The sequence below is a fragment of the Varanus komodoensis genome, unplaced genomic scaffold, assembly GCF_004798865.1.
Source record: "Varanus komodoensis strain SLA01 unplaced genomic scaffold, ASM479886v1 scaffold50, whole genome shotgun sequence".
Classification (NCBI taxonomy): domain Eukaryota; kingdom Metazoa; phylum Chordata; class Lepidosauria; order Squamata; family Varanidae; genus Varanus; species Varanus komodoensis.
In genome coordinates this window covers 1,093,435-1,107,450 of record NW_025336088.1, presented here as the reverse complement: position 1 = coordinate 1,107,450, position 14,016 = coordinate 1,093,435, and the positions used below count along the sequence as shown (strand labels likewise).

Sequence of the window (14,016 nt, the reverse complement as noted above, 5' to 3'; positions counted from 1 at the left end):
ACCTTGTAGGTCTTAAAACCTTTAAAATGCCTTTTGAGGTCAGGACATTGTGACCTATAACCGTCTCTTATGCACCCTGGACAACCAGTAACCCTTGGAAATTTGTGAGGACTTCAAAAGGACCAAGCCCATTCTGTGGAGATGGAGCCCATCAATGGCAGGAAGAAGAATGGCAGGTCTGGTGGGCACTTGTACAAGCTAGGCAGCCTCCTCTGAAGTTTGGCAACACACTTCAGCTTGGATGGTGCCCTTATATAGGGACATAACAGAAAGATATGAAGAACCCCACTCCCCAGATCCCACACTACTCAAACCTTCGTAAGACTTAAGTAGAGGCAAGTCTGAATGGGAGTGCTCAATGTAGTTAGCATCTTCTGTTGTAATGGTAGTACAGCTTCTTTCAATGCTTCTCCCTGATTGGAAACTGATCTACTGAGCAAAAAGGAACTCCCTCTACCAGTGATGAAGCACCACCACTATGAAACTGAGTGCTTCCATCCTGGAAAGTTTTCTTCAGTAAATATCTTGAGATCTAGTATTCCTTATATATCTCATTTTTCTTTGGGACTAAAGCTGAGTATCTGCCTCAACTGTCTGGGACCATGGTATAAATTCTTTGGTTTGAATATTGATATCTTAAGGAATTTTAGGATTTTCCATTTTGTTTGTCTTGGCTTTTCCATGAATGAAATACATGTATTCTGGGATGGCTGAAAAAATAGAATATCCCTGAAAGAAAGCATAAATTATCCTTTGGACTGAGCAAAGTCCAGTAGATGTCTTTAATGGGACTTTGGCTCTCTCAGCTCATGCCAAGGTGGTCTTTTTAATCTGCTTATAAAACCTATTGGAAGAAGACCATGATGTTCTTCTGTTTGCATTTAAACCCCTGGCCCATTGAGATGAGAGCCACCTGAATAAAATTGATTAGCCAGTTCTTTTGTTGTAAGAGAGAGAGAGAGAGAGTGCTAAGATCCTCTGTACCTCCGTTTTCCCTTTGTAGTCATAGACAGTACCTTCCTTTTTATATTTGATTTCTACAAGGTAGGCATCAATTGTATCTTCAAAGTGTCTGCTCCCTTGAAAGGGCTTGATTATCAGCCATTCCTAGGACCATGGTTCTACATCTCAGTTGCATAGTTATCTATTCTGTCTGGCCACTGTGTTAGCAACTATGGCTTATTCTCCAAACTGAAGGAAGGAAGAGACAACCAGAAAAGCTACTGATTCATAGGAACCTACTTGAGTTATAGGAATAGCATCAACACCTGATGGTTCTTTTGCCCTCAGAAAGACAGCACAAGTAAAGAAACAGCTCTTTTTTCCCAGTGCTCTGATTCAGACTTCTGCATTATGTCCTGTTGCCCTTCCTGCCCTGTGGAGCTAGAGGGAGTTGGGAAGGATGTATAGGTGTGCGGCTCCAACTGGCATGATTCTGAGTAAGGTCTCTGTGAGCCTGCCATGCTACAGGAAGGCTACCCCTAATATCTCCAAATTGTCGCATCCTGCATTCCTAGAGAAGCTGAACTGCTGGTCTGGTCTGCTTCTTGCCCTGTATATTCAAAAGGTGGGGGAGGTGTTGGCCACCTGGAGGTGCTGCAGTTTTCTTCCCTTATCTCTGATCACATAGCCCACTTATGAGTGTAGAGTGAGCAGGAAGAAGAGAGTGAGTCAAATGAGGAGAGGGAATTAATGAGAGAAGTGCTAGGAGTTGGACCCTTGGGAGTGCCATCTTGACTCAGCTGCTCTGCTCATCAGAGGCACCATTCCTGAGCTGTGGAATGCTCTCTATGAGGCAGAGGAGAACAACACAGAAGTCAAATTAGCCCTACAAACTCAAGAAGCAAACTCAAGAACCCTAAAACAGAATGTTGGACTTGTGGTGAAGGTTGCTTGCCTACAGAGAATGGAGAGCATTCTAGACTGGGTTGCTTCTCCCACCCACACCAGAAGACAACCCAATCAGATATGAGTTCTTCTTGTATGACAGAGCAGCTTCTACTTTCCAGGCAACACAGCTCAGACATGACCGAACTAACAAGATAATTATTGAATGAATGTAAGAGGTAACAGCAAGAAAACAAAAAGAGAGAAAACTACATAGTGCCACTGAAAGCTAGGGAAATAAAGCTCTGGTTTCCCAATTTTTAAAAACTTCAATTATTCTTCTTCCCTCACTTGGGCATTGCATGGGCAGATATGGTATCTTATACCCAAAAGGAACCTTCTTATGATAAATCTAACATTCTGTTTCCACAGAGTAGAAAATTATATCCTAAACTAGGCCATCCCAGAGTAGTGCTTATTAGGGTAAGATGCCTCACTGACACTCTGATTTAGTCAGAAACCGCTATCTGTAGCATATCTGCTGAAAGAGGCAACAGCCAAGGTACAGCTTACAATGTCAAGCAAAGAAAGATCAGCTGGTAGACCTACAAATGACAAATGAAGGGTCATTAGTGCTGAGTACAGCCAAAATCGTTGCGCTCCTTGCAAAGTGGACTAATTCCACCTGGGACAGTAGCTGGATCCATCAACCTTTTCTAACATCCCAATTATCCCAGTCTCTTTCTTTAAGAATGCTAGGCCAGAGGTCTGGGATACACTCCACTCGAAGGAACAGTTTTGTAGCTTCAGGGTGTTCTTGCTACTATCCCTGTCACTTGAGCTTGGTGACATGGAGAACCCATGGGTGATCCAGCTATGGCCCTACTTGAATAAGGATAACCTGGGTTCCGTAATCTATGCTGTGGTAACCTCCAAGTTAGATTGCTCAATACACTGTGGGAGAGTTTTTGAGGACAATTCAGAAACTGCAGCTTTGGCAAAATGATGTGGTCCATTTGATAAGTTACAATGCTGCATTTTAAAGGTTTTCAATTGTTGCAAACTGTCCAGAGAGCTTTGGCTATTGGATGGTACAGAACAGCAACAACAGAACGTAGAAATAGTAATTTCCATACTATAGCATCCAAACAGGTTTCTGGAAATGGAATGACTGATGCACCAGAGGGTGCTCTGGGAAAAACCTCAGGAGCCTCTGGAGTGGTAGACTGATCTGCTAGATTAATTTCAGGAACCTGTTCTGGAATGCCTAGAGCCTTACTAGCCTTTAATTTTAAAAATCCATTGAAAAAAGTCAAGCAGATTTCAGCTTTGTCTCTTCTTCCTTTGTTGAAAGGTTCCCCGTCTCTCTCTCTGAAGCCAATGCCTCAGACCCAAACTGGAACTATCTGCTTTGCAGTCTTTCCTGGCCTATTGCCACTGTGGTGTCTTCTGGAGAGCTGAGGCCTCTCATCTTGGGGTTTATCGGTTGAAAGACACCCATTGCCTCAGATCTGACCAAGATGTCTAGGGAGGAAGGAGGGAAGATGCTTTTCTTTTATCGCCATCATGGGTGCAAAAAACAATATTTTGTTGCAGTCTCTCCCATTTTGACATCTAAGATAAAAGAGTAGATGAAGGGGGAAAAATTAAATTTTTGCCTTTTTCCTGCTTGCTACCCAAAAGGGAGGCCATCCACAACACAGAAATTGGGAGAGGGAATAGTGGGATTTCCCTGCCATTTTTTGCTTTCTGACTGGACTTACTGGGGCCAGCAGCAGAAGGGTAGGTGAAAGGTAGAGCCCTCAATCTGAAGTGGATTAGGAAATCTGAGAAGGGATCTCAGAATTTGCCCATCTGCTTTGGGATCACACACTCTCTTACTTTGGGGGAACAGAGTTCCTGCCAGATATTCCACCCAGCAATGCTGAGTCTATGCTCTTGGGGCCCTGCTGCTCAGCCAGCAGCCACAGAGGAAGTAACACCACCACAGTCAGGCACAGCCCCGTGAAGGTTTGGTGTTTGATGGGAATTGCCCCAAAAGTGGCTTCTCCAGGCCTCTGGCTTCTGGGGACAGCACTGGACTGCCCATTCCTCTCTTGAGGGAAACAGGGCCTCCTAAAGCTGCTCAAGTTTCCAGACATAAAAAAGGGGGTGGGGGAGATAGAAATAGAGAAGAAATTGGCAGCACTCCTGCTTTCCAGACCTTAGGCAGGAACAGAACGGGGAGGCAGAGGGAGCTCCCCACCTAGGAAGGGAAATCCTAAGTTTATTAGTTAGGCCCTGCACACAGTAAGGGAAACCCAAGTCAAGATATCCCTCTTCACTTCAGGGAAATGTTAAAGCCTATATTCTTTGTGTACTTTCATTCCAGCTTGTCGAAGCAGTCAGCATTTAAGTTGGGATGGGCAGTCTGAGAATAGCCCAGTCTGGGAGGCCAAACCAGTGTAAGCAGCTTCATAGCCATTTCCAGATGCAGCTCCAAAAGAGCAGCAAATAAGCAACATATTGCACAAAATTTGTTTAGTTCTCTATTGATTATTTTGAAAAGATGAGCAAAACACTGAAGGTGGTAACAGGGAGTGGCAGAAGGGCAGGTAAGGAAGGGACTTAATCATTTTCCTACCAGCCATTTCCTTTTTCAAAATCCTGACCTCAAGCTATTTTTATCCCTACAGGGGAAAATATAGCGGGGACTGAACACTTCCCGTGACAGGAAAAGCAGCTTCACGTGGGGAAATGTAAGACAAAGCGCAGCCGGAATGAAGAGTGTTAAACCCCTTCCCATCAATCCTTTCTTAGCTCCTGACCCTTGCGTACAGCAGCTTTTCTTTGAAGAAAATATGGGAAACTTACATGGAACTCCTCATAAATTTGTATTTGGTCTTAAGGACCTTGGGATAACATTCCTAGTCTCCAGTGTGAGGCCCTTGGACTTTTGGACAAATCTTATATTGATTGTTCTTATTAACCAGAGTGGACAAATGCACAGAATAATGACTTGGCATTTTTACAGTAAGTCTTAATACAACTATAGTCTTACCAGCCATCTTTCAAGAATATGGATTTGCTTACCATTCTGCTGGTTCGTCAGCACAGTATTTACACCTTTCTTAAATGCTTCCAGGTCTACCATACCATCAGCTGCAAGGAATAAGCAAGGCCCATGAACAATGCACAACCGTCCTGAAGCAATGTCTGGTCTAAGTGAATTTCTGTGGTTTTGGGAGTGGGAGTGATAATGACCCTCCTTTGGCGGGTGGAACCCAAGAGGTCAATGCAAACTGCAGGTGCAAGTGGGCATTAGAGTCCATAAGGCAGCTCCTGGGCAGAAACCATGTTCTTAACATGCCAACCTGAGACACACTAATTGGTCTCCAAACTGGTCCACACTCCCAGTGGCACAGGAATGAAGGCTGAAGGCCTTACTGTCTGAATTTTTTAAAAATGCAAATGAATCTGCATAAATGGCCCAGAGACAATCAGCTTTAAAAAAAAAAAGGCCATGTGAACTCCCTCACAAAACTGAGATGGTATGATAGGAGTCAGTGAGTGACAGTCCAGGGGCTGAATTCTTTCAGAGGCCTTGTCAGATTCTCAAATTTGCCAATGAAGCAGCAAAAGGGGCCAAAAAGGGATTCTGTGGAAAAAGACCATTTGGAGCACTTTGGTTGTCAACCTGACCCTTCCATTTCTTATTCCATCTATAAATTTGGCTTCCAAGCAACGTGGATGCTGACCAGAGTGATACAGTCAGAAGAAAGTAAATAATGTTTTCATTTTTGTCATACAATCGATGAGGATCAACTATTCTGACATATGCCTTGTGAACATTTTTGTGGTTTTGCCATGGTTTTGTAGGTTGCCATGGGAATACTGCCAAAAATGTTCCTTCCATGGTGAATCATCCCCTCCTTAGCCATAGTGTGGTTACTTACCCTGTGACTAGGCCCTTCATATTGTGAATCTCTCAGGCACCATTACCATATTGTTGTGCATAACCATATACAATGCATGGACACACTCTGGATTTGTCAGGATCATTCTAGCAGGTGGCCTCATGTGGCCGCAGCCCAAGTGGACCCCCATGTTCCTCACCATTCATAAATAAATAGAGCAAGATCTATCTAGTCTAGCATTCCGTTTCATAATGGCTAGCCACAAACGAGCAAAGAAGCTAACCATCCATTGGAGCATATTTCAATGCTTCATATAGCTGCTTGTTAGTTAAATGGATCCCCATTTCATCCAGGACTGCATCCAAGCTGTCGATATCAATCCTTCTCTCTGGAAAAGAAATGGAAATGCTGGCAGAAATTGTTTGTTAAATGTGCAAACTTCCAAACTTCCCCAAAACCACAAAAATGCACCATAAGATGGGGGAGGCTGCAGTGGTAGAAAGCACTCCATATGTGCCTTCTGAGGTTCTTGTAAGAATCCATGTTAAATGCTTACAAGTAACTCAAGCTTTGTAAACATTTCACTGGGATACTCTCAAAGGTGTGACCCCTTCTGGGTGTACAGTGAGATGCTTGTGCATACCTACTACCATTCTTTGCTCTTGCTCCTTCCCCTTAGGCCTAGTCTCACACCATTGGGTCTCTAGGCTGCCTAGGGCCCAGGATCTTGACTTCCTTGCTACCCCACAGGAAGTTCCTCTGTAAGAATATTCCCAGTTCCTGGAGGGAACACACACTCTGCTGGGACATCTCTGTTGTGTTCCCATCCCCTGCCCAAAAGTAAATCTCTTGGAGAAGCAGAGGAAGGTAGCTCACAAATTCAAGATAGCACACTGCAGACAGCAGGTTGTGTTCCCCTCAAGCATGCTTGCAAACATTTAATGAAGGTGCTTGCTTTTGTGGGTACCTGGCCCACGCAGATGACAGCCTTTGCTGCCTGCTAGGCACACAATGCACAAGTTGTCATTGTGCATTGCTGCTCTGTCTAAAGTCAAAGTTCTCACAACCCTACCAGGTCAGGTTGTGATAGGAAACCAATGAACTGCCTTGGTAAATGGAGTCACTCTGGGCCCTAGAATACACTGTGACCCTGAGAACTACTCTCTCTGCAAGCCTGAGTGGCAGAAGGGTGCAAAACTAGTTGGAGCTCTGGCTCATGCAGACAATGGATCAGGGGATGGCTGCTTGTGGTCCAAAACCACTATTTCCAAAAGTGAACATTTTTTGATGGTTACAGAGAACATCTCTTGGTGCAGAACTTTCCTGAAAATGTTGAAAAACTGTTTCCTATGGCAAAGGAAAAGGCAAATCTAGGAGAGAGATAAATTAAAGTTTTTAGAAACACTGTTCAGTGCATATAAGTCATGCTAAACTTTTACTCCCTGTATATTCATCCAATATTCCAATATTCTTGAAAAACAGATTAAACCAAGACAAAGTATCTTCTTAAGAAACAGTTGGTGTTTTTTGAGTTACAGCATGATTGCAGTGTGGGGAGAGGCACTGAGATTGAAGCTTGCTCAGGAAACCAAATAGGGCTGTGGTTATTCAAGGGGGATAGAAGGTGTTCTGCACATGCTTAGAGGCAGTGTTCATTAGCATGACATTAATTCTGAAACTAAAGTAGAGGAGATGTCAAAAGCTTATTGATTGGATCATCCATTTCTTCTTCTTTTAAGTGGTAGCTTAAAGCAGTCATAGCTGAGTGACTCAGATCAGAGGTGAGATGCAGTGTTGAAAGAGACTTAACCCTCTGTGTGCTGCTTTCTACTCTGAATTGCCCCAGTGCTGAGTGGTGTTGAAATAGCAGTGGTGCAAGGTCAGGATTTATTTGTTCTTGCACTCTTTAAAAGCAGTTATTGTTTCAATATGCTCAGTATGCTGAGTGTATTTTTTCAAGCTGCATGTTCTGCTGATGCTCTGTATGCTTGTAGGACATTGCTATGGTCCAATCTTGAACAGAAGTCTGAATAGGTGCTGTTTCACAAAGGAAGAATGACAAAAATAGATCACCACCACGGAAAGCCCCAAGTGAGAATAGAAGCTGGACAGGGTTGTTTGTTTTTAACAAGCAGTAGCACAAGACTGAGCTTTAAATAAGAGTGGTTAAACCTTTATCTCTTAAAAGAGTTCTGCCTGTTTAAGAATCTTAGACTGCAACAAGGCAGGAGGGTCTGTAGGAGGCTAGTTTCCTCATAGCCTGACTCCTCTGAGTGTGAAGATGGTGATGTGACCTCCTCTGCACTCAGATGAAAAAGCCCCCAGGGTCCTTCTGGAGAACTGGCTCCTGGGGAGATAGGGTTTCATGCTGTCTGAAGATGAGTCCTCTTCCTGAACCATTAACTCTGAAGCTTCTTCTTCTGAGGACAAGAGGCCAGTTTGCCCTGGGGACAAGGGTTCAGGATCCTCCTCCATGACAAGGAGTTTATCCACAGCCCTGGATGCATTCAGAGCATTGGGTGTAAACAGCAGTCCAAGGTTTGCATGTGGAATGGGAACATTGCCTAGCAGTCAGGTAGAACTAAGCAAGTTTCCTTTTAGCCTGGTTTTTTTATATAAAACACTAGTACATTCAGTATGATCTGTAACAGCACTGGTCTCATTCTGTTTGAAGGCTGTCCTCCTGCTCTAATCTGCTCCCTGCTTGAACATTTCTAACCACTGAGCCAACAGATATTTACAGCAGTCCAATAGCTACAGTTAGGGATGTGTAAGGAATCCATTTTGAGGGTGGGAATCTGTTAGATTCTGGCCCACCCTTGTGGTCATGAGTCCAGCTTCCTGGTGAGAGCATTGATCTTCCACATGGGCACCCATCAGGAAGCATGCCTGCACAAATGCTGCACAAGTGGTGTCCCTCTTGCAGCCCTTGACATGCACACGACTTTCAGTCCTTCAGAGCAAACAAGGAAGAAGGTTGCCAGTTGTGCGACTGGACTTCTTTGAGTGTGTGTAGATTCCTTGTCAGCTTGGCTGTTTCCTAAGTGGGGGCCAAGTACAAGAAGAAGTCTGATGGACAGAAAAGCGGCAGATTCCAGTAAGGACTGTTGCAATCCTAGATGCAGTTTTGTTCTACTCTGTGACTCCATAAAGTTTGCCAACTCCTTCACTTTCTGCATCCAGCATGCTTTTTTTAGCTATTTTGGCTAGCAGGAAGACAGATAGGAAGTGCTTAAAGTCATTTGTAAGCCCCATCCTCTAACTCCCACCAAATTTGGCTAAATTATGGCTCTCCAAATTCCCATTAAAACAGTAGCTATGTGGTCCACCACAAATGGGGTCTAGGCTCCTTTCCTTCCTTGAAACTCATGCTCCAAGAAAGGTCACCTTCTTCCATGTTATTGACCCCAGTGTTCATCTTGTTTCTCTGTGTGCTGCAACAGACTAACATGGCCACCCCCTCTGTTTATGTGGGCAGTTCAATGAGATTTCCTCTTTCAGGAGTGTCCACTTCAGCGCTCCCCTTTCCCATGTTCCCCAGGCAATACCACCTTTTGTCCATCCATTTACTATTATCTGGGGAGTCTTCTGGTCTGTTCCCATTCCCTTCAGACTGTCCAAGCCCATTGTCCCATTTACTGCAAAAGAGAAATAAAACAGCAGAGATGGGGCCCTGAAGATTTTTCAGAAACCACTTAGAATGTCTGATATCCTACATTAGGGAATAAGATTCGACTGAGGTCATTAGCTGTGATGGGGGTGGCCATGTTTGTTTACTCATGTATAGAATTTCTTCTTCTTTTTTTACCTCAGAAGGAGCATGTGAATAAAGAGAACGGAATCCTCCCCCATCTTACTACTCTGCACTTTTCTCCTGGCCCCAATACCAAAAGTTAACTAAGCTGAAAGGAAATGGCGCCAAAGCAAACACATGTAGGGTGGTAGAGTGAGGAGGGGGTGGCTTAGCTCTCCCCACTCACTTGCCCTGTTTGATGTTAAGATAAGACACTTGTGCTGCAAATAAACAGGGTAGATGTATTAACACATTAAAGTGCCCGCTCTGTCACAGCTAGTTTAGACCCAAGTCTCCTTTTGACTTTCTTCACTGCACTCAGTTTTGCATATCCCAGAAATGCTCTACATCCCACCAGACCCATATGCTACAATATATTTGGGAACCAGTTCACATATACATGTGAATTGAGTGACTATTCAGTACTCAGTGACTCACAACTGAATGTGTCTGGTTTCTTGAGATTGGCAAAAAAAAAAAAAAAGCACTTTTTAAAACTACACATGAACTCAAACTGGCTATATGATGATATTCACATTTTCCTAAATTATATGGCCCATTTTCCTAATAAAAAATAGGGGAAGATCCACACAAAGGTAATCTGCAAACCCACGCAGTAAATTGGGATTGTTCTTGCAAAAATGCATATATTAAATTAAGGGCATACAGAACTGTGTATGTTAGAAGAAAAAAGGGCATGACATAAATCTGTGGACTTCTGAAAAACAAAATCTGCAATCCCATGCAGAAATGGAGTGGAGCAAATATGATGTTGGTGAAATGAGAAATGGAGTGAGATCCAATCTGACAGGTTCATCCATGTAGTGTCTCTGCTGAAAAGCACCATGCCTGGGGCAGCATGAATGTTTTGCTTGCAATACCTCCTCTATGCAGGCAAGGATGCAACCTGAGCCTGTGGTGATCATGCCATGAAGTAGGTATGGGGAGCCTCTGGTTCACAGGCAGGGTTTAGCCCGCAGGAATTCCCCCTCCAGCTGTTCAGGCCCTGTCACCCTCCCCAGATGCACCCTCCCTCCATAGCCACAGTAGCTAATCTTCAGTTCACAGCAGACTGGAGACAAGCCCTTGTCCCTGTTCAGTGCTCAGAAAGAGAAGCACACAATGCACCACAAGTACTCCATGGAAGAGCTGAGGAGGTGAGGCAACATGTTTGAATGTGCCTTGGGTTTGTATGTATGCAGGTAACTCTGGGAGTGACTGTGACTGTGACTGTGTGTGTGTGTGTGTGTGAGAGAGAGAGAGAGAGAGAGAGAGAGAATGCAGAGAACGCAGAGAATGCATGTGAGTATCCACTTTGGGTACTGGCCTCACCCACTGCTACATGAAGCCATCAATGACTTAGCCTGAGGCTAATATGACTCTCTAGCAAAAATGGTTCCCTGCCTCTATAATAAAACATCCTGTGCAAACCAGCCCTTACATTCTTCAGGGAATAGGTAACTCAGCGATGACTGATTGCTGGCATTTCTAGAAAATCTGCTGAAATGTGTGTGTTGGCTTTAAGGTTCTCTCAACTCACCAGCTGGTTCTAACCCTCGAATCTCTTGAACTGCCTTGGCAAACTCCTTGAGGTTTACTGTCCCATCCGCTGTAAAGAAAAAGAAGTCAAAATGTCAGCCTGCTGCTCTCACAATCCCTCTTTGGTTTTACACTGGCTCCCCCTGAAGACAGTTTGGAAATACTGGTCGATCCAGAACTTGGTACTGTTATCCCTGGCTGGGCACCTGGAGCACATCACACTAATTTGAGAGAGCTCCACTAATTTCCAGTTAGCTTCCTGACTAAATTCAAGCTGCTGGTGGTTTTAACCTTTAAGGACTTATATTTGAGGACTTACAGATCCTCCAGCAAACTACATACGCGTAACTTAGGCCCACAAGTTCAGCACCTCTAAGCTTTGTCCTAAAGTTAGGGTCAAACTAGATATAACTGTAACATACTGTCAAGGCCATATTTTTCTTGCCCCTTCCAAGCAAACCCAGATAACATTTATTAATGAAAAGCTTTATTAAGTTAATGTGAGCCAATCAGACTGGCTTAAAAGTACAAACAAAACATATTGCAGAAATCTGACAAAAGAAACAAGCATGGTTAGAACACTAGCTATTGAGGAAGTGTGATTTATTGGAGGCTGATCCAAACTGAATACCCTTCCTTCCTTTCAGAGCCAGATTACCAAGGCTGGCCTCTAAAACAAATCCTCTTGCCTGAGGGTTAAACCCTTGGAGCACCTGACAAGTCTCAGCTGGTCTGCCCTCTTTTGCTTATGCTGTACCCTGGGGTTAATGATGGCTGATGCAACCAAATCCTCACCTACAAGCTCAATTCATGATATATTTATGATATTATTTATTCAAGATTTATCATATTAGCTATTCTGGGTCACATTGTGTGGAAAGATGGGTTAAATGGGTTAAACATTTAAACAATAAATACATACCATTCACTTCTACATGCATCAAGGCTTCTTGGAGCTCCTTGTCATTCAAAAAGATGCCCTTGCTGGCCAGAATGGATTCTAGGTCCTGAACAGCAACCTTCTCTTCTTGGTAATGGTGATGAGGCCAAAGGGAAAAGAGATGCGAAGAGGGACAGGCAAGACAACAAGTCAACAATCTGGCTCTCATTTAGATGGGAAGAACTGGAAGGGAGAGGAAATCTAAATGCCACAGGAGAGAGGAACAGAATGTAGCCATGGCATATGGTGTCTTCCAAGGTGCACGCATGCACCTTTTACTGGCCTTTCCGAAAACTCAATCAAGAGATTGCAGAATGAGAAGATACGCAGCCTCCGTTTCCAATTATTCTTTAAGGGTGTGATCCAATCAGGATACCTGCAACCCTCTCAACGCACAGGGTTATGAGCATCCAAAGGAGGAAGGAAGGCGTGCCAAGCAAAGGGCTGCCTTAGTGCTCTGCCCACTTTCCAAAGCACTCACACAGCTGGCTTTGACCACCTCAGCATTTTACATTGCCTCACATGGAGAGGAATGGGAGGCACTACACAAAAACAAGCAGAAATGCACATTGGACACTTGTAGCCCCTTCCGCTCTCACAGTGCATCCTCAGCCTGCTTATGAACTCGACTTACCAATCTGAGCGTGTGGCTGGATTGTCCTCACCCTCTTCATAAACTCTCCCAGGTTCACCTTCCCTTCAGCTGAGAGAAAAAGAAGAGCTGGGATCAGAAAATCCCAGCAGACTGAAGCAGAGGCCATGCTGCTGAGAAGGATGGAGGTTACAATTCTCCAGCCTAGAGCCGCACCCTGACATGTCGGACTACAACCACCACCATCTCTAGCGAGCAGAATCACTAACTGTGTGTGCTGGATCAATGGGAATTGCAATTCACATATGGCACCAAATTGAGGAAGCACCAATCAACAGTCTGGCACTGACCTCTCCTCAAGAGACTGTGGGTTTCCCTGCATGAGGCATATTACCTGGCATTTTATTGACACTTCCTCCATTTTGTTTGAGGGAAGTATTTCCTATATAATGTTTCTTTGGGTAAGAAAATATTACATAGAAAAGCTTATGAAACATGCTGCTTGTGTACGTGTTAGACTAAGTATTAATAAAGACAAAATAGTACTCCTGAGAAATGTGAACACATGTTTGTTATCTTGCTCAGCAGTTGTGATCACCATCTTAAGCACTCCTTGTTGTGCAACATCCTGCAGAGCTCTATCTAGTGCCAACCAGGGAAGGACCTCTTTTCTAGTGTCACCCAAGCTTTGGAACAGCCTTCCTTCAGAAATCAAACATTTGCCAACTCAGATGATGCTCCAGAGTATGTTCAAACTGTTCTTTATTCTCCTCAGCACCTGATGATTTCCGTTGCTGCCATTTTTTTTCTGATGGCCATTGGTCATCCCTTAGTATGTTTTGCTTTATTGCATATTTGTACCTGTATATTTATAGAGAGATCCAGAATCTGCCTACATATCAAGACCTATACAAATAATGTCATTAAAAGGAAGGAAGGAAGGCTGGTTGGTTGGTTTTATTGCTGTCCACCAGCTGTATACATTTTACATGGCAGGTGGTACATTAAGATTTTTTTATTCCAAATGTTTATTGGAATAAACAATAAATCTCTTGGTTTGGTTTCTTAATTTCTGAAAAGCTAACTTATCTCTGTTAACAATGTAATATCCCAAATCTTTTAAAGCAATTCTGTAGTTATAGTTATACTGTGTATAGTTTTCCAATAGCTGGCAATACAATTTTGTGTTGCTGTAAGATTGTTAATTATTTGAACTTTATTTTTAATGATAAGTTTAGCTTATGTTTTCAGAATTATCATTCCCATGAGAAACTGAGGAGGAAAAGAGTCCTTCACATTCCACTCCCATTCTCTCCACCCTCTGCTTTCCACTATCTGTTCCTCTGGCTTGAAATACAACCTCCCGCCTTCAAGTTCTGCATCCACAACAACCCATAAAAAGGACATATTCCAAACTGAAAAACACCCA

General features: G+C 43.6%; 1 protein-coding gene across 8 annotated transcripts in view; it reads right to left on the bottom strand.

Annotated features, from left to right (window-relative positions):
* EFCAB13 (EF-hand calcium binding domain 13) overlaps positions 1-14,016 on the bottom strand; it is a 114,670-nt gene that overhangs the window by 23,719 nt on the left and 76,935 nt on the right. For 6 of the 8 annotated variants that reach the window (XM_044447181.1, XM_044447183.1, XM_044447182.1 and 3 more), the window contains 6 exons: positions 12,630-12,698; positions 11,978-12,082; positions 11,057-11,125; positions 9,275-9,361; positions 6,007-6,111; positions 4,900-4,968 (listed from right to left, as the gene is read on the bottom strand). In XM_044447181.1, the coding sequence (XP_044303116.1) occupies positions 4,900-4,968; positions 6,007-6,111; positions 9,275-9,361; positions 11,057-11,125; positions 11,978-12,082; positions 12,630-12,698 (504 nt within the window). The remainder of the gene's footprint in view (positions 1-4,899; positions 4,969-6,006; positions 6,112-9,274; positions 9,362-11,056; positions 11,126-11,977; positions 12,083-12,629; positions 12,699-14,016) is intronic. The other 2 variants (XM_044447180.1, XM_044447184.1) reach the window with 2 other exon arrangements.